At 34.8% G+C, this 23,084-nt stretch overlaps 1 protein-coding gene across 1 annotated transcript in view; it reads right to left on the reverse strand.

Moving 5' to 3' along the window:
* LOC145292928 (choline/ethanolaminephosphotransferase 1-like) overlaps positions 1-20,451 on the reverse strand; it is an 87,328-nt gene extending 66,877 nt beyond the window's left edge. The window contains exon 1 of the mRNA XM_080139096.1: positions 19,444-20,451. Coding sequence (XP_079995222.1) covers positions 19,444-19,680 — 237 coding nt within the window. The 5' untranslated portion in view covers positions 19,681-20,451. The remainder of the gene's footprint in view (positions 1-19,443) is intronic.
* Between the last annotated feature and the right edge of the window lie 2,633 nt (positions 20,452-23,084).

The raw sequence follows: 23,084 nt of genomic DNA on the forward strand, positions 1-23,084 counted from the left end.
AAGGCTATACATTCAAAATAAAATTTACACATTATGGTAAGAAGCAAACCAGTTCACACAGTTGTACTTTTGACAAGAAGTTAGTGGCTTGCTAGTAACATTGTAAGTAGTGTTGGGACGATTAATCGGAATCAGAAAAATTGATGCCTATTTTCCAATGCCAAAACGATTTTTTTGTTTTGTTTTGTTTTGTTTTGTTTTTTATTTGATTTTGTTTAAAGTAAAATCTTCCATTGCTGGTAATAATAAAATAATAAATATTTCTTGATTTTAAATTACCAGTAAAGCTAAAATCGATAGCTCATCCCCCACAAGTGTATTTTGACGTTTAGGAAAATATCTGCATATTTAACACGTGTTTTTACGAAAATCAAGGAAAATAACTATCTTATAGTTAAATAGTTAGAGATTTATAAAGTATCGGAATCGTCCCATCACTAACTGTAAGACTCATTTATAGAAGTTCATAAATCATTGAACAAATAGAATTGTAGCAAATTGCACAAGGATTTTTAAGAGAGTTCAAACAACTCTCAAAAAGAAGTTTATGAATTTATCTTTTCTTCAGAGTAATTATGCAGTAAGCAGTGCTATTATATATTATCTTCTCTTGAAAATAATTTGGTGTCCTAGTTATAGTATAGTGGGATAAGTTAAAATTGGAACAAGTAAATATAGTGAAATCTCATTCAATTTCAACTTGCAATATCTTAGGGGTTTTTTTGGAAGGAGGAGATAAAATTTTGACGTAAAACGGAATTTTAATAATCAGGTCAGTGCAAAGTTTTTGCCAATTTGTAAAAGGGGTATTTTAAATCATTGTAATTTATTTTATACATATTGTTATTATTTAAACATATCACAATGATTAAGTTTTAGCTTTTTATTACAGATTAGCGGGGGTACCCGGCATTGCCCGGGTGTTTGGAGGGGTGTGGAGGGGGGGGGGGGGGGTAGAAATTCTTAAAAAAAAAAAAAAAAAAAAAAATCGGAAAAACCCAAACAAAAAAAAAAAATCGTAAATACAAACCCCCTCCCGAAAAAAAGGACGGCGTTGCCCGGGTGTTTGGAGGTGTGTATGTAGGGGGGAGGGGGGCAGAGAATAAGCGAATTAATAACCCTGTTTAAACTTTTTTTAAAAATCGGAAAAAACAACAAATAAAACAACGAACGGATGTAAAACGGACGTAAAACCTCTTTAAAACCATCGGATAAACAACCCCCCCCCCCAAAAAAAAAAGGGGGGGAAAAAAAAAAAAAAAAAAAAGCACAGCGAAAAGCAAAAAAAAAATGGTATAAATAACCTCGTTTCAATATTAAATGTTTAAAAATCGAGAAAAAAAGTATATCTGATAACTGGGATCGAACCTGAAATCTTTAGATAACGATACTGTCATTTAACCCATCGCGATATAGACGCGTGGATGAAAGTAGGTTGGTTTTTATAACATTTAAAACAAATTCAATGTATCACGTCTTTTGTGCGTATTGACGGATGCGTAAAGCCATCTTGTCATGAAGATGGCATTTTTTTTTCACACACCCCCCTGTAAAAAAGAGCCGTTAAGGATGAAGGAATGAATGTTTTTGCCCAATTTTTCAATATTTGTCGTCCAAGATGTCGAGCTTCAAAATGATACCGAACTCGTGAAAATCTGTGGCCTGTGTCAAAAGTTTTTGCGAGACACACAAACACACATTTTCGCTTTTATATATATAGATAATTAAAGCATTAATCATCTATATATATAAAAGGCAAAAATCGGTGTGTATGTATGTATGTATGTATGTTTGTTTGTAACGCTAAAACTTTTGACAGACACAACCAAACTTGACAAATTTGGTATCATATCGAAGCCCCATCACCCGGATGACAAATATCGAAATTTTACGTCAAACGGACCACTAGAAGTTGGTCAACTGATCAGTTATCTTCGAGGGGGGCCCCCAAAAACCTGTCATTATCTATATATATAGAAGACAAATTTTTGTTTGTAACGCTAAAACTTGAGATGAAAGATTCCTCTCCCCTAAGAATAAAACATATGTTCAATATCTGCTTTTGTTTTTACATTGTTTATACGGTCCCGAGCAACGCCGGGTAGCCCTGCTAGTCTATATATATAAAAGCCAAACGTCTGTGTGTATGTATGTATGTTTGTTTGTAACGCTAAAACTTTTGAAAGACGGAACCAAACTTGACAAATTTGGTATCATATCGAAGCCCCATCACCCGGATGACAAATATCGAAATTTCACGTCAAACGGACCACTAGAAGTTGGTCAACTGATCAGTTATCTTCGAGGGGGGGGCCAAAAAACCTGTCATTATCTATATATATAAAAGACAAATGTTTGTTTGTAACGCTAAAACTTGAGATGAAAGATTCCTCTCCCCTAAGAATAAAACATATGTTCAATATCTGCTTTTGTTTTTTTCATTGTTTATACGGTCCCGAGCAACGCCGGGTAGCCCTGCTAGTATAATATAATATATAAAAGCCAAACGTCTGTGTGTATGTATGTTTGTTTGTAACGCTAAAACTTTTGAAAGACGGAACCAAACTTGACAAATTTGGTATCATATCGAAGCCCCATCACCCGGATGACAAATATCGAAATTTCACGTCAAACGGACCACTAGAAGTTGGTCAACTGATCAGTTATCTTCGAGGGGGGCCCCCAAAAACCTGTCATTAACGCTAAAACTTGAGATGAAAGATTCCTCTCCCCTAAGAATAAAACATATGTTCAATATCTGCTTTTGTTTTTTCATTGTTTATACGGTCCCGAGCAACGCCGGGTAGCCCTGCTAGTATTTTTCTGCAATATTCTCACCCATGTTGACCCGGAAACGATCTTCTTTAACCAACAGAAAGGGAGTCATCTTCCATCATGATAATGTTCATCACACAGCATTACAGACCTAAGATCTCCTAAGGGAATTTAGGTAAGAAATTTTGCATCATCCTGCATATTCTCCTGACCTAGATTCTTTGGAGTATTACTTATTTTGAGGATTACAAAACCATTTAGATGGCTTTAGCTTAACATCAAGTGTTAGATTCACATACCACAGCAAAACCTAAAGAACTTCACAAGTGAGGCATTTATAAGCTCTTTGACAGATGGAATCAAGTTTTAGGGAGCAAATATCATTATGAATAAAGATTTTTAAAAAACAGTTTTTCATTTTCAAGATGAAATTTTAAATCAGCAAAAACTTTTGCATCGACATATGCATAAAGTTATCTGGTTGGATTTTCCACGTTAGACCTAAATAATAATGCATCCAATAATCGATATTTGATTCTGACTAGCCATTTCTTTTTTCCCCTTGCAGCATCTTTACACTTTTTTAGTGTAATTCACTTTAGTTTCTTTCTGAAAATAATTATTCTGGCAAGGAAGATTATCAAGTTGGAATGTCCCTATTCACTTGCCCCCCACCCACGAAGGTGGAATAAGACAAACATGGGGAAAAGTTCAGTTACCCAAATAGAGACACTGGATTGGGACAATAATAAAAATTGTCTTATGAACTCTCCTTCACGGACTGAGGACAAAACAGATGAAAAGCATTCCAGTCAGACTTCAAAGAATATAATTGTGAATAACTGGAAATGTCAATAGATACAGCTAATTATTTCTGGAGCGAACAGATCAGATACAACATTTTGATTTAACAAAAGGGCAAAATAATTCCTATTCGTCTCCCCACAAGGGCAAAATTAAACACAAGGTTGGTTTTTAATGTGGGAAAAATCTAGCTCCCCAGAAAGGGGGCACTCTGAATTACGATAAAAATAATTGCCTCCTGTCCAAAAGGATTTGTTTCGCCGACCGAAGACAAAAGAGATGAAGTGTAGTATTAGAAGAGATACTACACTTTGCTCGTATGTGTTAATAAACATACACTTTGAACAAAAAATATAAAGAGTGCAAGATTAAGTAGTATCACATGCATCCCAAGATCAGCATCCAATGAGCATAAATAGCTGAATCGGAAAATGTCAATACAGTTTTGCCTGCAGTTGTAACTTAAACAGCACCAGATGCAACAATACAAACCGCACGATGAAGTGAAGATAAAAAAATAAAAAAACACATAAAACAAAAGATATTTGGGATGTTTGTTGTTTTGTTCGTTTTAGTGATGCTGCTACGAAAAGGTCGAATACAATAGATCTTCTGGATGGCCTTAACAATAAGGAAGGGAGAAAACAAAGGCGAAACAAAAACTTAAAGTAAAAAGATTTCCGTGAAAAAAAAAAAAAAAAAAAAAATGACGCCTGAAGAAGGAGAACTGGCTGAAAGGTTATGTATATAACTGAAGGAATACTTGTTCCAAGATGGATAAAACTTATACCACGAAAAGCACATTTTTGCATCAGATTTATGTAATATGAAAATTAAAATTAAGATATAGTCCTACTAAACCTAGAAACCTTATTAAACGATTTTGAATCTAGACAATATCTATATCAAATATTTAAACCTTAAGTGATCCTAAGAAATTGAAATTCTGAAAATATTGCTTAAAAGTTGTCTAATGACTATCGATCTAATTTAATTCAAATCTGATATATTTGAAACTTTCACACGAAAAATAGTTCCCATATTGTGCCCCTATAAAACCTTAAAATACTCTAAACTCAAGTTTAAACATAATTGGTTTTTAATACCCATTGTTAAAATTTCATAAAAATTGGATACAGCTGAATTTTCACAAAGGGCTTCCACTCCGTTTCCCCTTTTTACACAAAACCAAGTTAAACTAACTATAGTTCACATTATCAACACTCATGCCTAACAGCTGTGTTCTAAAATTCATAATGATCAGTTAATTAGTTCTGAAGCAATTCCTGTATATGCACATATACAAACAAGATGAATAAAAAATTAAAAAGATGGAAAGAATTAGTTAACAGGTTTCAAACCTCATTCAGAGCTAAATTGAGGTTAAGATTACAATTTAAAAAAAAAAAAAAAAATTTTTTTAAATTATACTCTTGCAATCATAGCAAAGGAAAAAAAAGTGGTCAGGAATGAAAATGATTATAAATAACCTGTGCTGCTAATTTTAGTGTCAATTTATTCTCCATTCTCAGTAAGTCGCACTCTTTCTGAAGATTCTTTGCCAGTTTCTTTTTGTACCTATTTACTATGCCTCCCCACGGGACAGAGTTAGACACCAGGGTTGTTTTTTAACGTGGAGAAAAGGTACAAAAATAAAAATTGTCTCAGTCGTGAAGGATTTCTCCTCTAACGAAAGAGAACAAGAAAATGAAGTGCAGCATCTGAAGAACAGATACTACACTTTGATCTTGTAAGCAAAGAGAAAATCTTCTCAGACTTAAGGTGGGTTCTATTTGATCCCCTACCCCACCTTTCCCTTGCTATAATCGCTGTAGTATAATAATTTTTTTCTCTTATTCGCTATCCTAACTTCGATTCAGCTCTGTTGAGCAAAGTTCAAAACTGATTAACTAGCTCCTGGAGTTTATTTTTAACTTATCATGGTTAAAAATAAATACCATCTTTATATATTAACATTTTGTACAACACAAGTGATCACAAGATGACATTGAAACAGAATCAGGCTGAGTTGGGCAGCTTTCCAAAAGCACCATTCTAAAATCAAAAAGTGCTGATAACTGTTAAAGTAAAAGCTTATTTAATTTATGTCCTCCCAGCAGTTTTACATGGCCTTGCTTGTATCACATAGAATAAACAACTAGCCAATCGCATTAAGGTGTTTCAAAATCATGCGTTTCATGATAGGACATCGCTTGATCGAAAAGAAAAAAAAATCCTCTCTGGCAAACTAATTCCCTACCCACTATTTGATAAAATCAAAAATAAAACCCTTACATTTTTTGGCCATGTCAAACGATCAACCACTCATCTGTCAAAGTTATGCGTTGAGAGTATGCTAGAAGGCAAAAGAGGCAGAGGGAAACCTAGGTGATGGTGGAGAGAAAATGTTTTTGTTTGGACATCTCAACAGTTGGGCGTCCATCAACCAACTTGCTTTGAATCAGAAGGAATGGTTGAAAAGAAGTCACGTGGGTTCACAATTTGCACCAAGTGGAAGATTGGATTCATGATGACAACACACACAGAAAAGTACTTGTGTAAAGAAGTAACTGGGCTGAAAATGAAGTTACACAGACGTTTTCTGGCAGATAATGTAAAGTGCCAGGATATGAAACTCTTAGCCAATGAAATTCTAGTAAGCAGATGAGAAAAGAATTAAATCAATTTAACAACTTTGTGAAAACGAATATGAATTTATTGCAGCTAAAATAAAGACTATAATCACTGGAAAAAGCCATAGAATTTTGCCAGGAAGAAAAACTAATTGGGAAAAGTAAAAATAGCTGGATCTGCAAGCATCTCTGCACATTGAAAGAAAATAAAAAATTATGCATGGAGGTATCAAAATTCCAAATGCAGAACACGGACTGCGTTGCATGAAGGGACATTTTTTCTCGGCCCAAATTGAAAATTTCACAGATAATAAAGTTCATATTTGCGGTCCGAAATGGTGACTAAGAAACGTACGACGTGAGTGCAGCATCAGTTCTACACATACTATCACAGACTAGAAGAACTTCGTGTGAGATATACGTGCAGAGTACTTTCTAAGGAATCCTCAGTAGCATACAGAGTTGGAAGAGAACACCAAACAGTGAACCATACAAATAATGTGACTGGTATCGGGATTGAGAAACGATTTTCAACCAGCACAAATGATTTTGTCACCACAATAGGGAGAGGAAGGGACTTTCTTTTCTTCTGTGTGCATATTGTCTGATGGAATTTCCACAAACAGAACTTATTTTCAGGGGTTTCCCCTTACTCAGAAGTCGTTACCCTGCAGATTACAACACAGTCATCTTCAAATCTAGTATCAACAGACTAATTATCAACCGTCCACACAAATATTCAAATTTCGTTCATCACAGCAATCATTTTCAATCCTCTCAACTTACAATCATTTTATTAATCTTGAAAAAAAAAAAAAAAAAAAAAAAAATGTAAAGAGTAAAATAATTGGATGAGAAGTGAATACACAGTTGGTCAATTTACCATCGGAGATCACTGTTTAAATGGAGAAGGTCTCATTGATTTTGCAGCAACAAATCAACTTTTGATCTCAAGCAATGGTTTTCAACATCCTAAACGTCATCTCATGACTTAGTACTTCATTGACGATGTCATTCAGAACCAAATCGACCACATCATTGGGCATCTAACATGCTCAACTTGTGCGTATTGTGGGTCAGAAACTGACAATGACTTTGCCTACGTCATGATCCATGCAAAATTATGACTAAAGACAAATAAAAAAAATCCATCGACTGCCGAAATGATATATCTTGGTTCAAGTGTGAAACTACTCAAAACTCCTTTTAAATCTATCCATCTAACCATTTCAACGGTCTTAAAGCACTCCAACGACTGACACCAATGTCAAGGACCAGTGGCAATCAAAAGCAATGTTAACAAAGTAACACATCAGGCTCTTGGCACCAGCAAAAGATACGTCAAAGATCGGATATCAGACCGCAAAATTGAATTCATAAATCAAACAAAATAAGCTCAATGCTCCATCTCCGAGGACTTCTGCCAACTAAGTCACGAAACCACCCACTCTGCAAGAGCTGATTATAACATTTACTGGCAGAAAATTGCCGAAATCATCATCTATAAATGATACCAGAAAACTGTACAGTATTCTTCAAGCGAACAAGACCATTTGGAGGCAGCATTGAAGTAATCTTCAATCAACAAAGTAAGCCTATTACAAATCTTGATGATCGCCTTAACGTTAGAGTGATCATTTCATGTTGCTTCTTAACCATACCAGTCAAGCCCCTTAGATTTCAAATGTTCCTTTAGTGGTTTATGAACATGTCATCACCTCCCTACAACTGATGAAATCCAGGACATTAAAAACTGAAAAACAAAGCAGTCAGAGAAGATGGCCTTTCATTTTATATCTCCAAACATTCTTCAGACTCATTGGTCCCAATCCACCATCAAATCTTCACCCATATCTGGGAAATCAAAAATTCTCTCAAGACTGGAGCGATGCCAAAAAAGGTCATAAATTACAAAAATGCTCATAAATGCTGTCGCAATAATTATCGTAGTAATCAACCTTATCAATAGCAGTGCAAAAATCTCTAACTTTGCAGCTGCATTTGACTTGACCGTGGAACCTTTTGCAAGGTCATGCATGCCTCAAAACTGGTCAACCTACAAAGCCTATTATCTATCCACATGCACTAAAGTTTACGTGCATGTCAGGACATTCACTCTGATGTCTGACAAGGATGTGTTCTCTTGCCTATGCTCTTCAATCACGGCATCGACTGGATCACATTGAACACCTCGGCCAACTTTCATGGTGTAACATTAATTCATGATCTACAAATATCAGATCTCAACTATGCTGATGATATATCGCCATATTTGGTGACAATTGGTCACTGACAAAATGCTATTTTACACTTCAAAGATCGGCATGAAAATAAACATCAATAAAACTGATGGCAGGTCTTCTTTCAAATGAAAGACAACTGGTCATCCTCAACACGGAAGCCCTTGAAGAGGTTGATCAGTTCAAATATCTTAGCTCCATCACCAAAAGAAGAAGACATTCTCATCCGCAATATTCACTGCCTTCTGTTAACTTTAATTGTGGCTCTGGTCTCAAAAAGAAATAAGGCTGAACACTGAAGACAGAATCTACAAGGCTCTCGTTCGCACCATTCTTTCATGGTTGCAAGACTTGACCTATGTGAGTAAGTGACCTATGCCAACTAGAGATATTTGACTATCACAGCCTGTGCTGCATCCTCCATGCCCACTAGCAACAGCTTATCCTCAACAGTGTAATTTGTATTCACTGCAAGACTCACTCCCATCAGAAATTTCTCCTTGCTTAGATGCTTTCGTTGGTTCAGCCATGCCCTTCGATGATACCTAGGCGACTTCATCCATTAAGTCATCAGCCCAACATCACCTGGAAGAAATGTGACAGTGGCCAACTCTAAACCTGGCTCAGAACAGTGAAGCAGGATGCTGCACAGATTCTGAGCCTGCACCTTTACGGGGTTAGTCAGAACTGCAAATAGCTTGCACTGCTAAGGGAAGTAACCTTAGATCATCATTCTTGGTCAGCTAGGTGCATGGTGAACTTCTTGGAAAGAGTCGGACTAACCGACCCAATGTGAATGTCACAACCATGACTATACCTAATATTTATTCATGGTGTTTGGTTTGGTTATTTTGTAGAAAAAAAAAATTATTTTGGTTTTGTTTTGAGCTTTGTAGAACATGATTGAGTTTTGCAAAGAGAAAAGAAAAAACCATGACATCAGTGTTTAGTGCATTTAACTAAGGAAGCCAATATCTTCATGCAGCCTGAACTAGTAGCACCAGATCCACGTTAGAGTGGACCATGCAGTAATAGTAACTCAAAGGTAACATCTGTATATGCAACATAATCACCAAGACACGTCAATCCTAATTAGATCACCAAAGTTAAGCAACGTTCAGTCTGGTCAGTACTACATGGGTGACGATTTAGGAATATCAGGCACTGTATATGGGAGGACAGCAAACCCCTCCCTGCAAAATCTAACATTGTTAAAATCATTCTACCTAATAAATACATATGGGAACCGTTTGTGTAGTCGATATTCTCTAGAAACCTCATTCTTTGTAAGAAGCTCACTGAACCCGTTCACACTATGTGATATACAAAGAAGGAGAAGTTAACTACATTCTCTACAGTTTCTTTCCTAGAACTGCTCGCCTGTGGAACTGTACAAAGAGTCTGTTTTCCAGCTTACAACAGTTATCTTCAAGTCCAATGTAAGCAAGTTGATGTTGAGCTGTCCCCTTGATTAGTCAAATTCCACCCACCACTACTGATCACTAGTATGTCGTCTTGCCAACCACCTTAGCCCTTATCCTTGAGTAGACTTCAGGACTTGATAAGTAGTGACTCGTGTAAAAATATTTTCTGAAGTTCCCAAATTGGGGTCTCCTGACTGGATACACTTTAAGGGTCTTACCTATTAGTCTGCAGTTGAATACACGTCACTATCTTACTCATAGCTGGAGCGAGTGAATTAAGATCTTAACTCAGCAGAGTAAACAATTCCATAGTCCATTTTGGAAAGTAGAAAATGAACTACAGTTTAACATCTAGTAGTCTCGTAACTTATTTCCCTCTGATTTTATCTTTCCGTCCTCGTATTTAATGAGCAATGTTTCTGACAAGGAGAGAAGAATTGCTGTTTTGGGTCAGTTCTTTTTAAGTTGGTAGTATGTGAGGATTTTCAATCCTCTTGTATTATTCACCATCATTCAACTGTAAATCTATCCATCTTAAACAGTTATTTTAAAACATTTTTTTAGCCTGGATTAGTAATGTATAAAAAAAATATATATGAAAGTGATTACACTAGTGTGCTGAGAAAAGTTAAGACTTACATTCTTGTAATTACAACCAGTCACATTCCGTCAGTGTGAAAAAAGTATAAAAATGGCACTTGACCAATAGAATGCATACCTCCATCAAAATACAATAACAGTCTTAATCCCATTCACAAATCGAACATGTTCCACACTGTCTGATAAGCTCAGTGCCTGTTAAATTGCCGCAGTGCTTGTTTTGCACAAATTTGTTTTACAAGTACTTGCACAAAATGTGCTCCAATGAACTTACTGCACTTGTAACTCCCCCCCCCACCCAACCCCATTGACAGGACACTAGTCAGTCACATAAATAGTAAATTATTATAGGCATTTTGTATTATATATAGACAACAAAACAAAAAAAGTGGTACAAACAAATATAAAACAGCAAAAAAAAAAAAAAAAAATTATCCAGGTAGGTAGAAGAGTAGCTTATCTTTGGTAACATTTGCTATACATTTATTTTTGGACCACTTTTGTTTTGTTGTCTAGGTTACAAAATACCATTATCACTAATAGTTTGAATAGAACATGTGATGCCGAAATAGGTCCATTTACAATCGGACATAAGTTTAGTATGGGTAATGGGCAAACTATAAAGTACTGATAACTTTGAAATAAAAAAACTGGATCAAGCATTGTTGTGGTTAGATCAAAAAAAATTCTATGATAAAGGTTTAAGAATGACATAACATTTTAAGTAGATTATTTTTACAAAGTATTTAAATAGAATCTCATTCAATGCGTTGCTTCACTTGGCAAACAGCAGTGATAGCAACACAATACATTCTTCCGTGTAACAGACCCTGGCTGGATTTTTAGGCATTTTATTTATATATATATATATATATATATATATATATATATATATATATAAATTTTTTTTTTTTGAATCACTGAACATGGAGATAAGAGGGTTTTTTTTTTTTTTTTTTTTTTTTTTTTAATCACAGCATGATGGCTGATCCCAATTGGCCTCTGCCATGATTGAAGTGCCACAAAACGTTTACACCATTACTTCTCACCTCGCGTATTAACGGGTTGAGAAGCCCTTTTTATCCTGGGTGTCAGCCTGCCAGTATCAAGTCTTTTTGTTCATTTTTTTAGCAGTTCTTCATCGTCAATCGCTTTTTCTTATTGGTTATTCAAAGCTGACCTCTTAATAGAGAGGGGTGCCCTCATCTGTGAACCAAAGGGATGTGTTGGATGTCCCGAGGAGATGAACATTTTTGGATGTCCTGAGGAGATGACTCACCATTTTAAAGTAATTGGTCGCGGTTTGCTTCATATGAGAATAATCATGTCAGGGCGACCTGACAAATCATTGTAGACACCAGAGTTTGGAATGGGGTTTCATGTGTGTTGTAGTGATATTGCAGGTGTCCAGTAGGCATTCAATTTCTATCACATTCCATTTTTTTTTTTAAGTTGAGGATTGCTAATACAATGTCAAACATTCACCTACCATTTCAGAGAGATCTTTAAGATTCTAACAATCCCTTTAAGTGCAATTGCTTGTATCACTTGCACTTGGTTCACTGTGTATATTCAGATTTTTTTTTTTTTTAATTCATGAAACCTGTTACTCCTATATAATTCTTGAATATGAATAAGCATTATTCCACAAACTTTTTAAAAATAACTATAACACTTAATCTATGTACTTATTAAAAAAAGTTATATTTTGGGAGAATATTCATACGCAAATAGAAACGTGATTGTTTTTTTATTAACCAGAGTACTTTTTTTTTTTTTTTTTTTTTTTTTTTTTTTTACAATATCAGGGTCCAAATCTCATTTAAGTCACAGTAAAGTGGTCAACCAGAATCAAGGGCGAGTGAAAAGCTCACATATAATTAACTACTACACTGAAGTGTAGCGAAGAATGGCACTCCTTTCTCAGGATCGCTCCACTTACTCTTGATTCTCACCTTATAATAGTAGACGTTTAGTAAGAGGGCATCAAGTGCCATTTTTTTAAACTTTGGTATCATTTGACAGAGGATTGAACCCTGATTTCCCAGCTCATTAGTGAACACTCTTATGCTATGACAAACATTTGTTTTTAACTGGATACATGTTTTATAAATTTAAATAATGTAGCATAAAAGAAATATTTTTTTAAACTAAGTAACCAGTTGTGTACAAATCCCAAGAGCAATAGAAACCTTCTATCATGTCTGAAAGTGATACAATGTTCAATGAGCGAGATCAGATGCACCGCTGTGAACTCATGTTCTCTACCGATCCAAGTTATGACAACAGAACCATTGCTAGCACCCTCAAAATGCAAACCCGAATAGTTCAACGCTTGAGGGCCCAAGTTGATGAAAACAGTTTCCGGCCACGGTTATGATCTTTGGTGTACTTTTAAGTGAGGGCCACATCATGCCACCTCACGTCTTTGAAGTCAGCTTGAAAGTCAACACCAAAGTCTACCTGGATGTGTTGAAGAGTGTGGTAATCACTTGATGCAATCAGATAGCTGCAGGACTCGACGCCGGCCCACAAGTCCAAAGAGACTCAGGCTTTGCTTCAGAAGGAGTGCTAGAACTTTGTACCCTTCCTTCACTGGCCCCCTCTCCTCCCCTGAAGAAAGTTCAATATTGGACCAGATTTTGGAATTTTGAAAATTTTCAAACTTTACACCTAGCATTTATACTCCTGGATAAGGGAATTATTGATTCATGTAGGGTATAAGTTTGGGATTCAGAATCATATATATATATATATATATGTGTGTGTGTGTGAATTAAAGGAGTAAAATATATATATTAATTAAAGGAATAAATTATAAGATGGTCAGCATCATGAAATAAATTATAAGATGGTCAGCATCATGAAATCCTTATCTCGCTCCCCAGCTATGGGTAAAATAGCAACTCGTATACAACTAACTGTATACAATAATGGGTATGATTTTATAAATCGTCTGGCCCCAATTTGAGAGCCTGGTGTTACCCTTAACTTACTTTTAGTGCATGGTCCACTCTAACCAAAAGTCCGATTTTTGGGCTAAATAGAATGGCTTCTGAGCTATTTAATCCTTATCACCCCCTTTCCAATCCACACTTGGGGGCCCTCATCACTGCAAAGATAAATCATCAAATTAGAGAACTTCATGTGTGTGCAGGTGTATTGCTCGCGTTCTAGTAACTTTGATATTTACACCCCGAATTATTCTCTTCATGGAATTATTTATCTCCCTCCCATGGAAAAGGGTCGGAAAGTGAAAATTTAAAAAGCCAGCACTTTAGAAGAAAACACTGGTTTGAGAGAAAAAAAAATATGCAAATGCCTGGGCAGCCGTGTCAGAATTTCCCGATCAAGGAACCTCAAGCGATTAGCAATAAGCTACCTCCTTCTCAAAGAGAAGGGAAAGCCTGGGAAGGTGGACATCCTAGAACTGCACAGGAGCAGCAATATATCGCAGTCAACAAGGATGGGAGCATTTTAGAAATGGCCTAAACTCTTGAATTTGATGCCTAGGTAAATACTCAGAATTAAATATTTATTGAAATCATTGACGCCATAGCATGAAATATCAAAAATTTTAAATAATCCTATTTTAAAAAAAATAATTATTAAAAAACGAAATTTACTTGATTTGTTCACAAAGAAACTGAAATGCAGAGATTTCAATCTTTTATAAATAACTAACAGGGCTACCCAACATTACCTGGAGCAAACGCGTAACATTTCTATTAAAATTTCTTTCTCTTTTTTCCATTCTCAGTTTTTTTCCTCCCTATCCTCACCCTATTCCTCTCTATGGACACGCATGCAGGTTACTGGTTTTCATAGATTTCTCAAGGAATGACTGTGCAAACGAGAATTAACTCTTTGGTTAAAAATCAGAGTCTGAAAATTTAAAAAAAAAAAAAAATTTTTTAATGGAAACGGCACTAACCCTATGCAGGTTTAACCGGCTTCCTCCTTTGACGGAAGTTCCTTGGGAGTATGAAATCACAAATGGTCTCCAGTCGCATGTATATCCTCATCAGAGGAGATGACGTTAGGTTTTTGCAACTCTTGCAGAGAAGTGTCAACGTCCGCCTAATACAGCGTCAAATTGGTCACTCCTTTGTACTAACCAGGTTCAACATTACTTAACTTCGGTGACCTCATGAGAACTGTTGTGACAACGTGACCGTACACTAAATAAATTCTTATCACCTCTTTTGATTCCCTTTTGTTAGTACATAATTTTTTAGTAAACTTTAGATATTATTCATCCGGGGCAATGCCGATCAAGAAAATACATTTTGTGGGTATTTTTTTTTTTTTTTCAGCCGGATATACAAATATACATAGATAATCGCCTTTTATGTTATAGATTAAAATATATATATATATATATATATATATATATATATATATATATATTACTCCGGGACTCTTTGAAATTTGAATCGAAATTCATTTCCGATTTATTTTTCAGCAATCCTCATATACTATCAATCGGGACGACTAAGTTTGGCGACACTCATTAATTGTTATCGTTGACGTTGCACAGAAATCATACTCGTTCTATCCTACACTATGCAGTCAAGAACTGGATGATCAATAACACTTACTGGTCAGGAAGTGGGTGATCATGTTACGTTATAAAGTAAATTGAACTCGCATTAAAAGTAAACTTATCTTTACGATTACTGTTTCCACTTCACTTCCTGTTTGCTTTGTTTTTAATTTACTTTATTTATTAAATTTTTAGGTGAAGGTATGGATTAGGTAAAGGCAGACCCCTTCCTTCCCCTTGTCTTTATCCTAACGACTTTTCTAAATAATCACGTTATTATTTAGAAAACAAAAACATTCTTTACAAACATGGGAAAATGCAACCGGAAGTCAAGTGGAAGCAGTAATCGTAAATGATAACCTAAAGTGATTTTTTCCCCTCGATATTTCTAGGGTGTTGACGTGTAATCACCAGAAAATAAATACGAAATTCTCATTTTTATACGTTGACAGCGTAGGGGGAGGGGGTACAAAGGATGAAATGTTATCTCTTCCTCTAAAATAAATGAAAATAAACGAAGTTTCAATTAGAATAGCTTTAACAAAATATAAAATACATATTGAATAAATTTGTAGATTAAAACTACCCTCCCAACCACACACAAAAAAAAATGAGATTTTATTTTCTTAATACGATTACATATGACCCGACCCTGTAAAAAGTTGAGAAACAACAAAATTTTAGAAGATTGGGGAGAATGCGGGTATTTTTTAATATAAAATGATCACTCATTTCCGGGATATTCTATTTATAGCAGCTAACTAAAACTTTTACTATTAACTTAAGTTCGATCGGCAAGGTCCTAAAATCAGGTGTAATCTGCTTAAAAAAAAACAAAAAAAAAAAAACATTTTTTAAACTTTTCGCCCATAAAGAAATTTTTTTTAAAAAATGGTTAACTGCGCTAATATACGCTCTAGCATTGCTCGAAAATTGAATTTCGTTTTACGTTAAATTTGCATGCAAAACTGATCGCTTACTATAACTTCTATAAAAAAAAAAAAAAAAATAGTTTTTTTTTTGGCCAAATTTTTTCAAGGCGTTCCGCGTTCACACGTAATCGGCTAACAAAAAAAAAAAAAAAAAAGGAATAAATTAACTTTTTAGGGAGGGGAATTCTGCCATGAACAAAGCGTAGTATCTTACTTCACCTTTTCTGTCCTCGATCAGTGGAGGAGAAATCCTTCATAACCGAGACAATTTTTGCTTTTGTTCCTATCCAGAGTGCCCCTTCAGACGTAGCTGCATTTCCCCCACATTAAAAACCGACCTTGTCTAACTCTGCCCTCGTGGGGAGGCAAGTAAATAGGAACAGTGTTAATGGTACACGTGAGATGCACTTATAGATCCGTGCTATTTTCTTTTTTATTTACATAATATTTAAGTTTAAAGTTTTGTTCTTATTAAATTGTAAGGTTAAAGTATAGAATAGGTACAAAACACCCTCCCCCTCCCCATGTTAAGAATGGCTTTCTAAACATTATCTCAGCACGAATCAATAACTGCAGTAAAACTGTTTTATAACAATTTGAGTTTCGTAAAAATTATAAATGATAAACAAAAGTTAAATCGTGATCTAGTTTATTTCGTTGAGTTTTGTTTTTGTATTTTTTTGGCAGGACATCCAACGTAAACATTTATGAATGATAAAAAAATAAAATTCGGTTACGTGGTCGGATTTTTATCATAACAGGGGCGCGGTCAAAAAACGAAAAACAAATATAACATTTCTTCCCTTTCGTTTAAAACCATAATACTTGTGTTTTATATATAAACTTATTTTAGCTAGAGATTGCCAATAGATATTTTAAGCGATTTTATTAACCTCTTCAGAGTTCAGGTCGACCACGATGAAGTAAATAAGTTTAATGCCATTTAAGAAATGTTTTAATGGTCGCATATGTTTAGTTTGTAATTATCAAAAGAAATGTGGTATTTTTGTAGAATACGAACAGTGCTTATATATAAGTTAAATTAATTTTTACGGTATCTTGTTTATTAGATTGTTAGGTGAAAAAAAAAAGCTTCCAATGAACGGGTTTAAATAATGTTATTTCAGCCAGCACGATCTGTATCTGCATAATTACCCGAATAATGTGATCTTGACGCCTTTAAAATATCAGAAAGTTAAACACGTGCGTAACTGCGTGTGTTTGTGTTATAACTTGCTCCTCTTAATCGGGTAGAGCTTTAGCTTTATCTATCCAAATGGATTTTTTTTTTTTTTTTTTTTTTTTGCACTGAAAAATTCACTTTCTGACCTTAACTCACACACACGATCTTGGTTTTTGTGTGGTAGAAAGAAGCCCAGAGTGCTTTAATTAGATACTTCTGCAGAAATCCATGAGAAGGAGAGTTTTAACTATTCTGTACTTGCATCTAACAATTTAATGAACATTGAACACTAAAAATGTGAACTTGAAAATCATGTCAAAAAGCTAAAATAAAAAAGCACAGTCCACAAACCGCAGGAATAGTCTCAATCAGTTACTGATAAGAGCAGATATACAAGAGTAGTCAACTATTCAAAACTAAAGTAAACTAAAACAGTATTTTTTAAACCGCGCCGGCGCGCCTCTACTCTGTCGTTCAACTTTAACTGAAATTGATATACCTGTTATTTTTAATTCGCTATACTCTGTTAAAAAACGATTTGGTGGACCTGAACGAGAATCTGCCCCCACTACACCTGGAACGGCTTTCAGAATAAACGACCCAACCTTGCCGTGTTAAGAACGGCATTCGGAATAAACGCCCCCAACGTCCCCATGTTAAAAACGGCTTTCAGTTCTTTTGCAAATTTTCAGTGGATTATTGATTGAGCAGTGAGCACTAATATATAGAGGATGGGGGGGGGTCGTTCATGTCAGCCCTTTATTTTTATATTTATATAAATTGTTTAAAGTTTATGTCTTATTAAAAAGTTTATTTTTGTGAGTAATAAAATATTTAAAAGCAAAATGCAACAAAAAATTAAAATGGCCAACAGAACAGTGATTAAAACATTCAAGTTAGATTTCAAAATTAAGTAAATTAGAATTTTATTTCAAGGCCAGAAATAAAATTTAAGACCAACAATAAAGTGTTTCAACAAAATTTGAACCGAACCAAACTTATTAAAAAGTTAAAAACTAAACATGCTCCCCATATTAAGAATGGATTTCTAAATATTACTTTTTCAGTACGGTACATTCTCTGCGTAAGTACCAAATAAAGTTAGTCTTCGTTGAGAGCTTTAAAACAAAGTATCAATTTGGTTCAAATTCTGTAGAAGCACCAACAATAAGTTTTATCAAAAAAAAGTTAAATTTTTTTAATGCTGCGACTTGGCCGATACTTTTACATCCATTTTTAGGGGGAGGGGGTCAATTAAGAATTTTATTATAAATTATTTTAAGTCTTAAATTTATCAAAATGAAAGGAATGCTACTTTTTTTTAACCAAATTATTTCTTTATAGGATTTTGAAACTTTCATTATAATTCTCTTTTTAACTTAAATGGTCACGAACAAAATTGCCGACTATCAACATAAAAGAAAAAAAAAACATCAGGCAGAAAAAGATATTTTACTTAAATTTACTTATGGGGTTTATTGCCACTCGGACATAAAGTTAGTGGTAGGATTGAGGATAGGAATTTTGGTGCTAATGCAGAGAGTGATCCGCGCTATTTTTTTTAATTGTATTTCTACGTTTAATTAAAAAAAAAATTTTTTTTTTATTCAATTGTAAGGTTAAAGTACAGATTAAGTACAAAACACCCTCCCCTCCCAATGTTAAGAATGGCTTTTTAAATAACGTTATTATTCCAGCACGGACCACTCTGTGCATGAGTACTGGAATTTTTTATGACTTAACACTGACATCTTGATGCAAATTTGAAGTCTATTTAAAGAAGAATAAAATCTTTAAAAAAATGTCACCTTCCTTCATCGTATTAACCCTGCTTGGGTGACAATGCGAAATTATTTTTTTTTTTTAATGCGTGACATGATCGTAGAAAGTTCGGATTATAGTCTAAGACAGTATCCTATGAAAAATGGCTGGGAATTTTATGGATCACAGAAAATTCTACATAGACTACTGGTGGTGGTTCGGTTCACTTGACCCTCTCTCTCCATCTCATCACTTGTTCACAGGATTCTTAAACACCAATTTGGTCAATGTGGCCTGTTGTCCCACTGAAGTCTTACCTGCAAAGAGTTGCTTTTTAGGAGTATTAGTAACTCCCAGCCTTCCCATCTTAAGAGCGGCTTTCAGAGTAAATACCCTCTGCAGATAAGTCTTCAGTGGGACAGGGACAACCCCCTCCCAATTTCATTCGAAATAAATTTAAGAGTTCCTCTTCTACAATTGAACCCCTCCACACACAAACTACCCTCCAAAAACATAAAAAATAAAAATAAATAATTATATCTCACCTGTTGTTTTGCATCCGGGCTATAATAAACCATTATGAGGGTGGTGAATATGTTGAGGGCCAACCCGGTGGCCGTAATAGCATTGGGGGCCCACCATCGGGGCACGTGCTCCACCAACCACTGCCAAAACTTCTGCATGACCGGCTCAAAAAGGGAGCTCCCCTCAGCCTTGTACTGATGCTCCAACAACCGCCGCAACTGACCAGTGGTCAACACGTCCTTATTCCGGTTCACCATGGTTAAAATGAACCCCGAGTGAGGGGGTCAGACAAGTAATTTCTGTCAAGACTAAAAAAAGATTGGACTTCGTATTCTTCTTCCGGTGTATGCCAGCTGGATATATATATTGGATTAAAGCTCTGCTTTTTTTTGTGCGTGTGTCTATGTGTGCGCTATTAATATAGTCAACGCGCGTCGTTAATACCTTCTTTATTTTATAGGGGTTGATTAAATTTCTTCACTTGAGTTCAAACAATAGGTTTTGTAATCCTTAGACGTGAAGGACAGGTTAGTCCAGGGGCAAAAAAAGGGAGACAATATTTGTAATTGTTTTCTTTCGTATGCATCATGAAATTTTCAGTAATAAAACCTTTCGTGCATGATTTCCGAATTTTCTTTTGTTTTTTTAGAAACAATGGCCCGTAATTTTGTGTTTATGTAGTTTTCTTGGTAGCATTTAAATTTTTTAAAAAGTTGTTACTAAACATTTTTTTTTCTTCTTTTTCGTAAATAAACATGCAGTCGTCGGTTAATACAGTTCAAAGGACGATCTAGCTTTCGTTAACCTGTGACAAGTCTACTTGTTATTTTGATTTTTAATCTTTCACCTTGCTCCAACCTCAGAATTTGTTGTCAATATTGATGTACCGACCGGGTTTCTTATGGTAACGGTCACCTCTTTTTTTTTCTTTTTTTCAGACATACTTTAACAGTGTTTTTAAAAAGAAAAAAAAATGTAAATAAAAAAAAAACACAAGGTGGTCGAGATTTTGGATTCTACTTTTTTTCTTTTTTAAATTATATATTATATATTATATAAAGGGGGAGATATTATTGCTCCTGGATGATTAGGACCGCTCCCTCCCACTCGGTCCGTCTTTTGCCCTTTTTGGTTCCACGCACACCATATGTGTGCGTGTTGCTCCTCTATATCTCCAGAGTATGCGTGTGTGTCTTTTGTCTTTCAATAAATACCGGTGAAGAAGGTATTTGAAAAAAAAAAAAAAAAAAGAAAACAACTTCCTCTGTAAATGAGTTCCGCTAGTGTCTCCTTTATTTACATGCCTTTCTCTGAAAAATAGTTATGTTGAGTTATCTTTCCTTGATCAAAAATGTATGGATTACCTCCCTTGGACACTCTTCAGTGTTAAGGGAAATAACTCAATATGTTATTTTATTTTAAATTCAGCTAAATGTTTGAAGTTAAATAAATTTATGTAAAAATCCTTTGAAAAATAAATATTAGTATTCTGGGTCTATTTCAAAGATAATTAGTAAAGTCCTAAAATATTGAAATAAATAAAAACAGCTTGTTTGTACAAAAAAAAAAATTATTAGCCCACAAAAGCGAAAGATTCTAGCTTCGCTTAAGCATAAACAAATGAAGTCGTCTAAAAATGGATTCTTCAGAAGTCTAAAATGCCAAAAGGCTGTCTGAAAATGACGTCAGGTAGTTCGAGAGGATAGGAGTTGCTGTTTTCTATTGTTTTTGTTGTCCCCCCCCCCAGCCGTGCATCCGTAGATTCCTATAGTGAGCGTTTATATAAGTTTTACCATTTCTTTTTAAATTTAATTATTTTCCTGTGTTCTTACTTTTAAATTAATTTTTTTTTCAAGATTATATAAAAATTATGTTATGCCGAAAGTTTCACGTTCATTCAAACAAGGAAAATATTAGAATCTTACATGTGAAAATTACGCAAAACATGTAATCTAAAAAAAAAGTAGAAATATTTTTTGCAATTATAATTTTATTTGCATGAAAATATTAAATGAACAATGTTTAATTCGATGATAATAGAGGTAGTTTGAGAAATTAATTTTTCTTCGAGTTATATCGAATTCATTAATACGGATTTGGGGGGCTTTTTTCGTAATTTTCCTGTAAAAAAATTTTTTTCTTTTTAATGTTACAAATATGATGCTTTATTTTCATAAAAAAAAAGCAAAAATAAATACCTTAATTTTCTTTTTTTTACTACTGAAAACCATAACTTTAGTAAAGATGTTTTTTGTTTAAACAAAATAATACATTTCCACTAAGATACAAATAAAAAATAATGAGTTCATAATATTCCGTGATCATTATTTGATAAATGAAAATTTCATTAAAATTAGTTAATTTCTTTATTTTTGGTGAATTTTTAAGTAAAGGGAGAGGGACAAAATGTTTACACATTTTAAGCATCGGCTATCCTTTTTGTATGTACCTATCTGTATAAGTACCAGAAAATAAATATATGATTCTATGTTTTGTATGAGAATACACACCCTAAAAAAAATAAGAAAAATACTTTAGACTTTAGAGAAAAAAATTAACATAAAATGATCAGCCAGTCCTTGACCACATAGCATAGTAGAGTATGAATAGCTATTTTTTTTTCTTTTTTAATGTCCCAATTTGCGTCCTTTGGGGAGTGTGGAATGATCTCTTAGTTACCATTTCTCCAAGATTTAGTCTAGACTAGCCTGTGTTTGGAGATGTGTGTTCAGCAAAAAAAAAAAAAAGTAGTAGCAGGCAGGCTTGAACCCTTGACACAAAGGCGGAAAAGAAAGGGAAAGAAAATCTGACGTCTTACCGTCATGACGCAACCAGAACATTAAAATTAGGCAAAGTCAATCCAACTGATACGATGACTTGCAAAAAATCGACCCTCCTTGTAGAAAACTGCCCTGTTGAGGGTGAAGTAATTAATGTCTTGGGCCAATTTTTCAATATATGTCGTCCAAGACGTTGAGCTTCAAAATGATACTGATCTCGTCAAAATCCGTCGCCTCTGTCGAAAGTTTTAGGCAGACATGATGACTGCAACGTCTTGTCAGACGAGTGACACTCCCTTAGACACTTAAAGTCCATGAGCCCAAAAATGACTTCCATCGCCACAGGACCATTTTAATAGACAAATGCCTGAGAGAGTATCTATACACAGATGATGTTACAGAGTCTTAGCTTTGTACGACAGCTAAGTCTTTCTCTCGGTTCAAAATGTTGACATCCAGCAACAAGCAAGAGCAAGATAGCCAACAACAAGTTAAACTGCAGACCAGCTTAATGCGGGTACTTGTCTCCCGCTTTATGGTTTTTTAAATGAGAGATTTGCTTCTCCTAGAAAGGTTGCCTTCACCACGGCTTACGGGAGCCCTCTCCACCCCAACACACACATACATACACACCAACACACATGGTGCTAGTTGGCCATTGACCCCGAAAAAGGGTTCATTCATTAGGCAGACATACATACATACATTTAAACAGACAGGTGAGATTTATATAATAGACTAGCCAGGGTGCCCAGCATTGCCCGGGTGTTTGGAGGTGTGTGTTGAACAAAAAAAGAAGTGGTAGTAGGCAGGCAGGCAGGCTCGTACCCATACCTTGAAAGATGAAAAGAACGTGAAAAAAAAATGTGACATCTTTGCTC

Source organism: Euprymna scolopes, chromosome 14, assembly GCF_053919585.1.
Source record: "Euprymna scolopes isolate OS-2025 chromosome 14, ASM5391958v1, whole genome shotgun sequence".
NCBI classification, from domain to species: Eukaryota; Metazoa; Mollusca; class Cephalopoda; order Sepiida; family Sepiolidae; genus Euprymna; species Euprymna scolopes.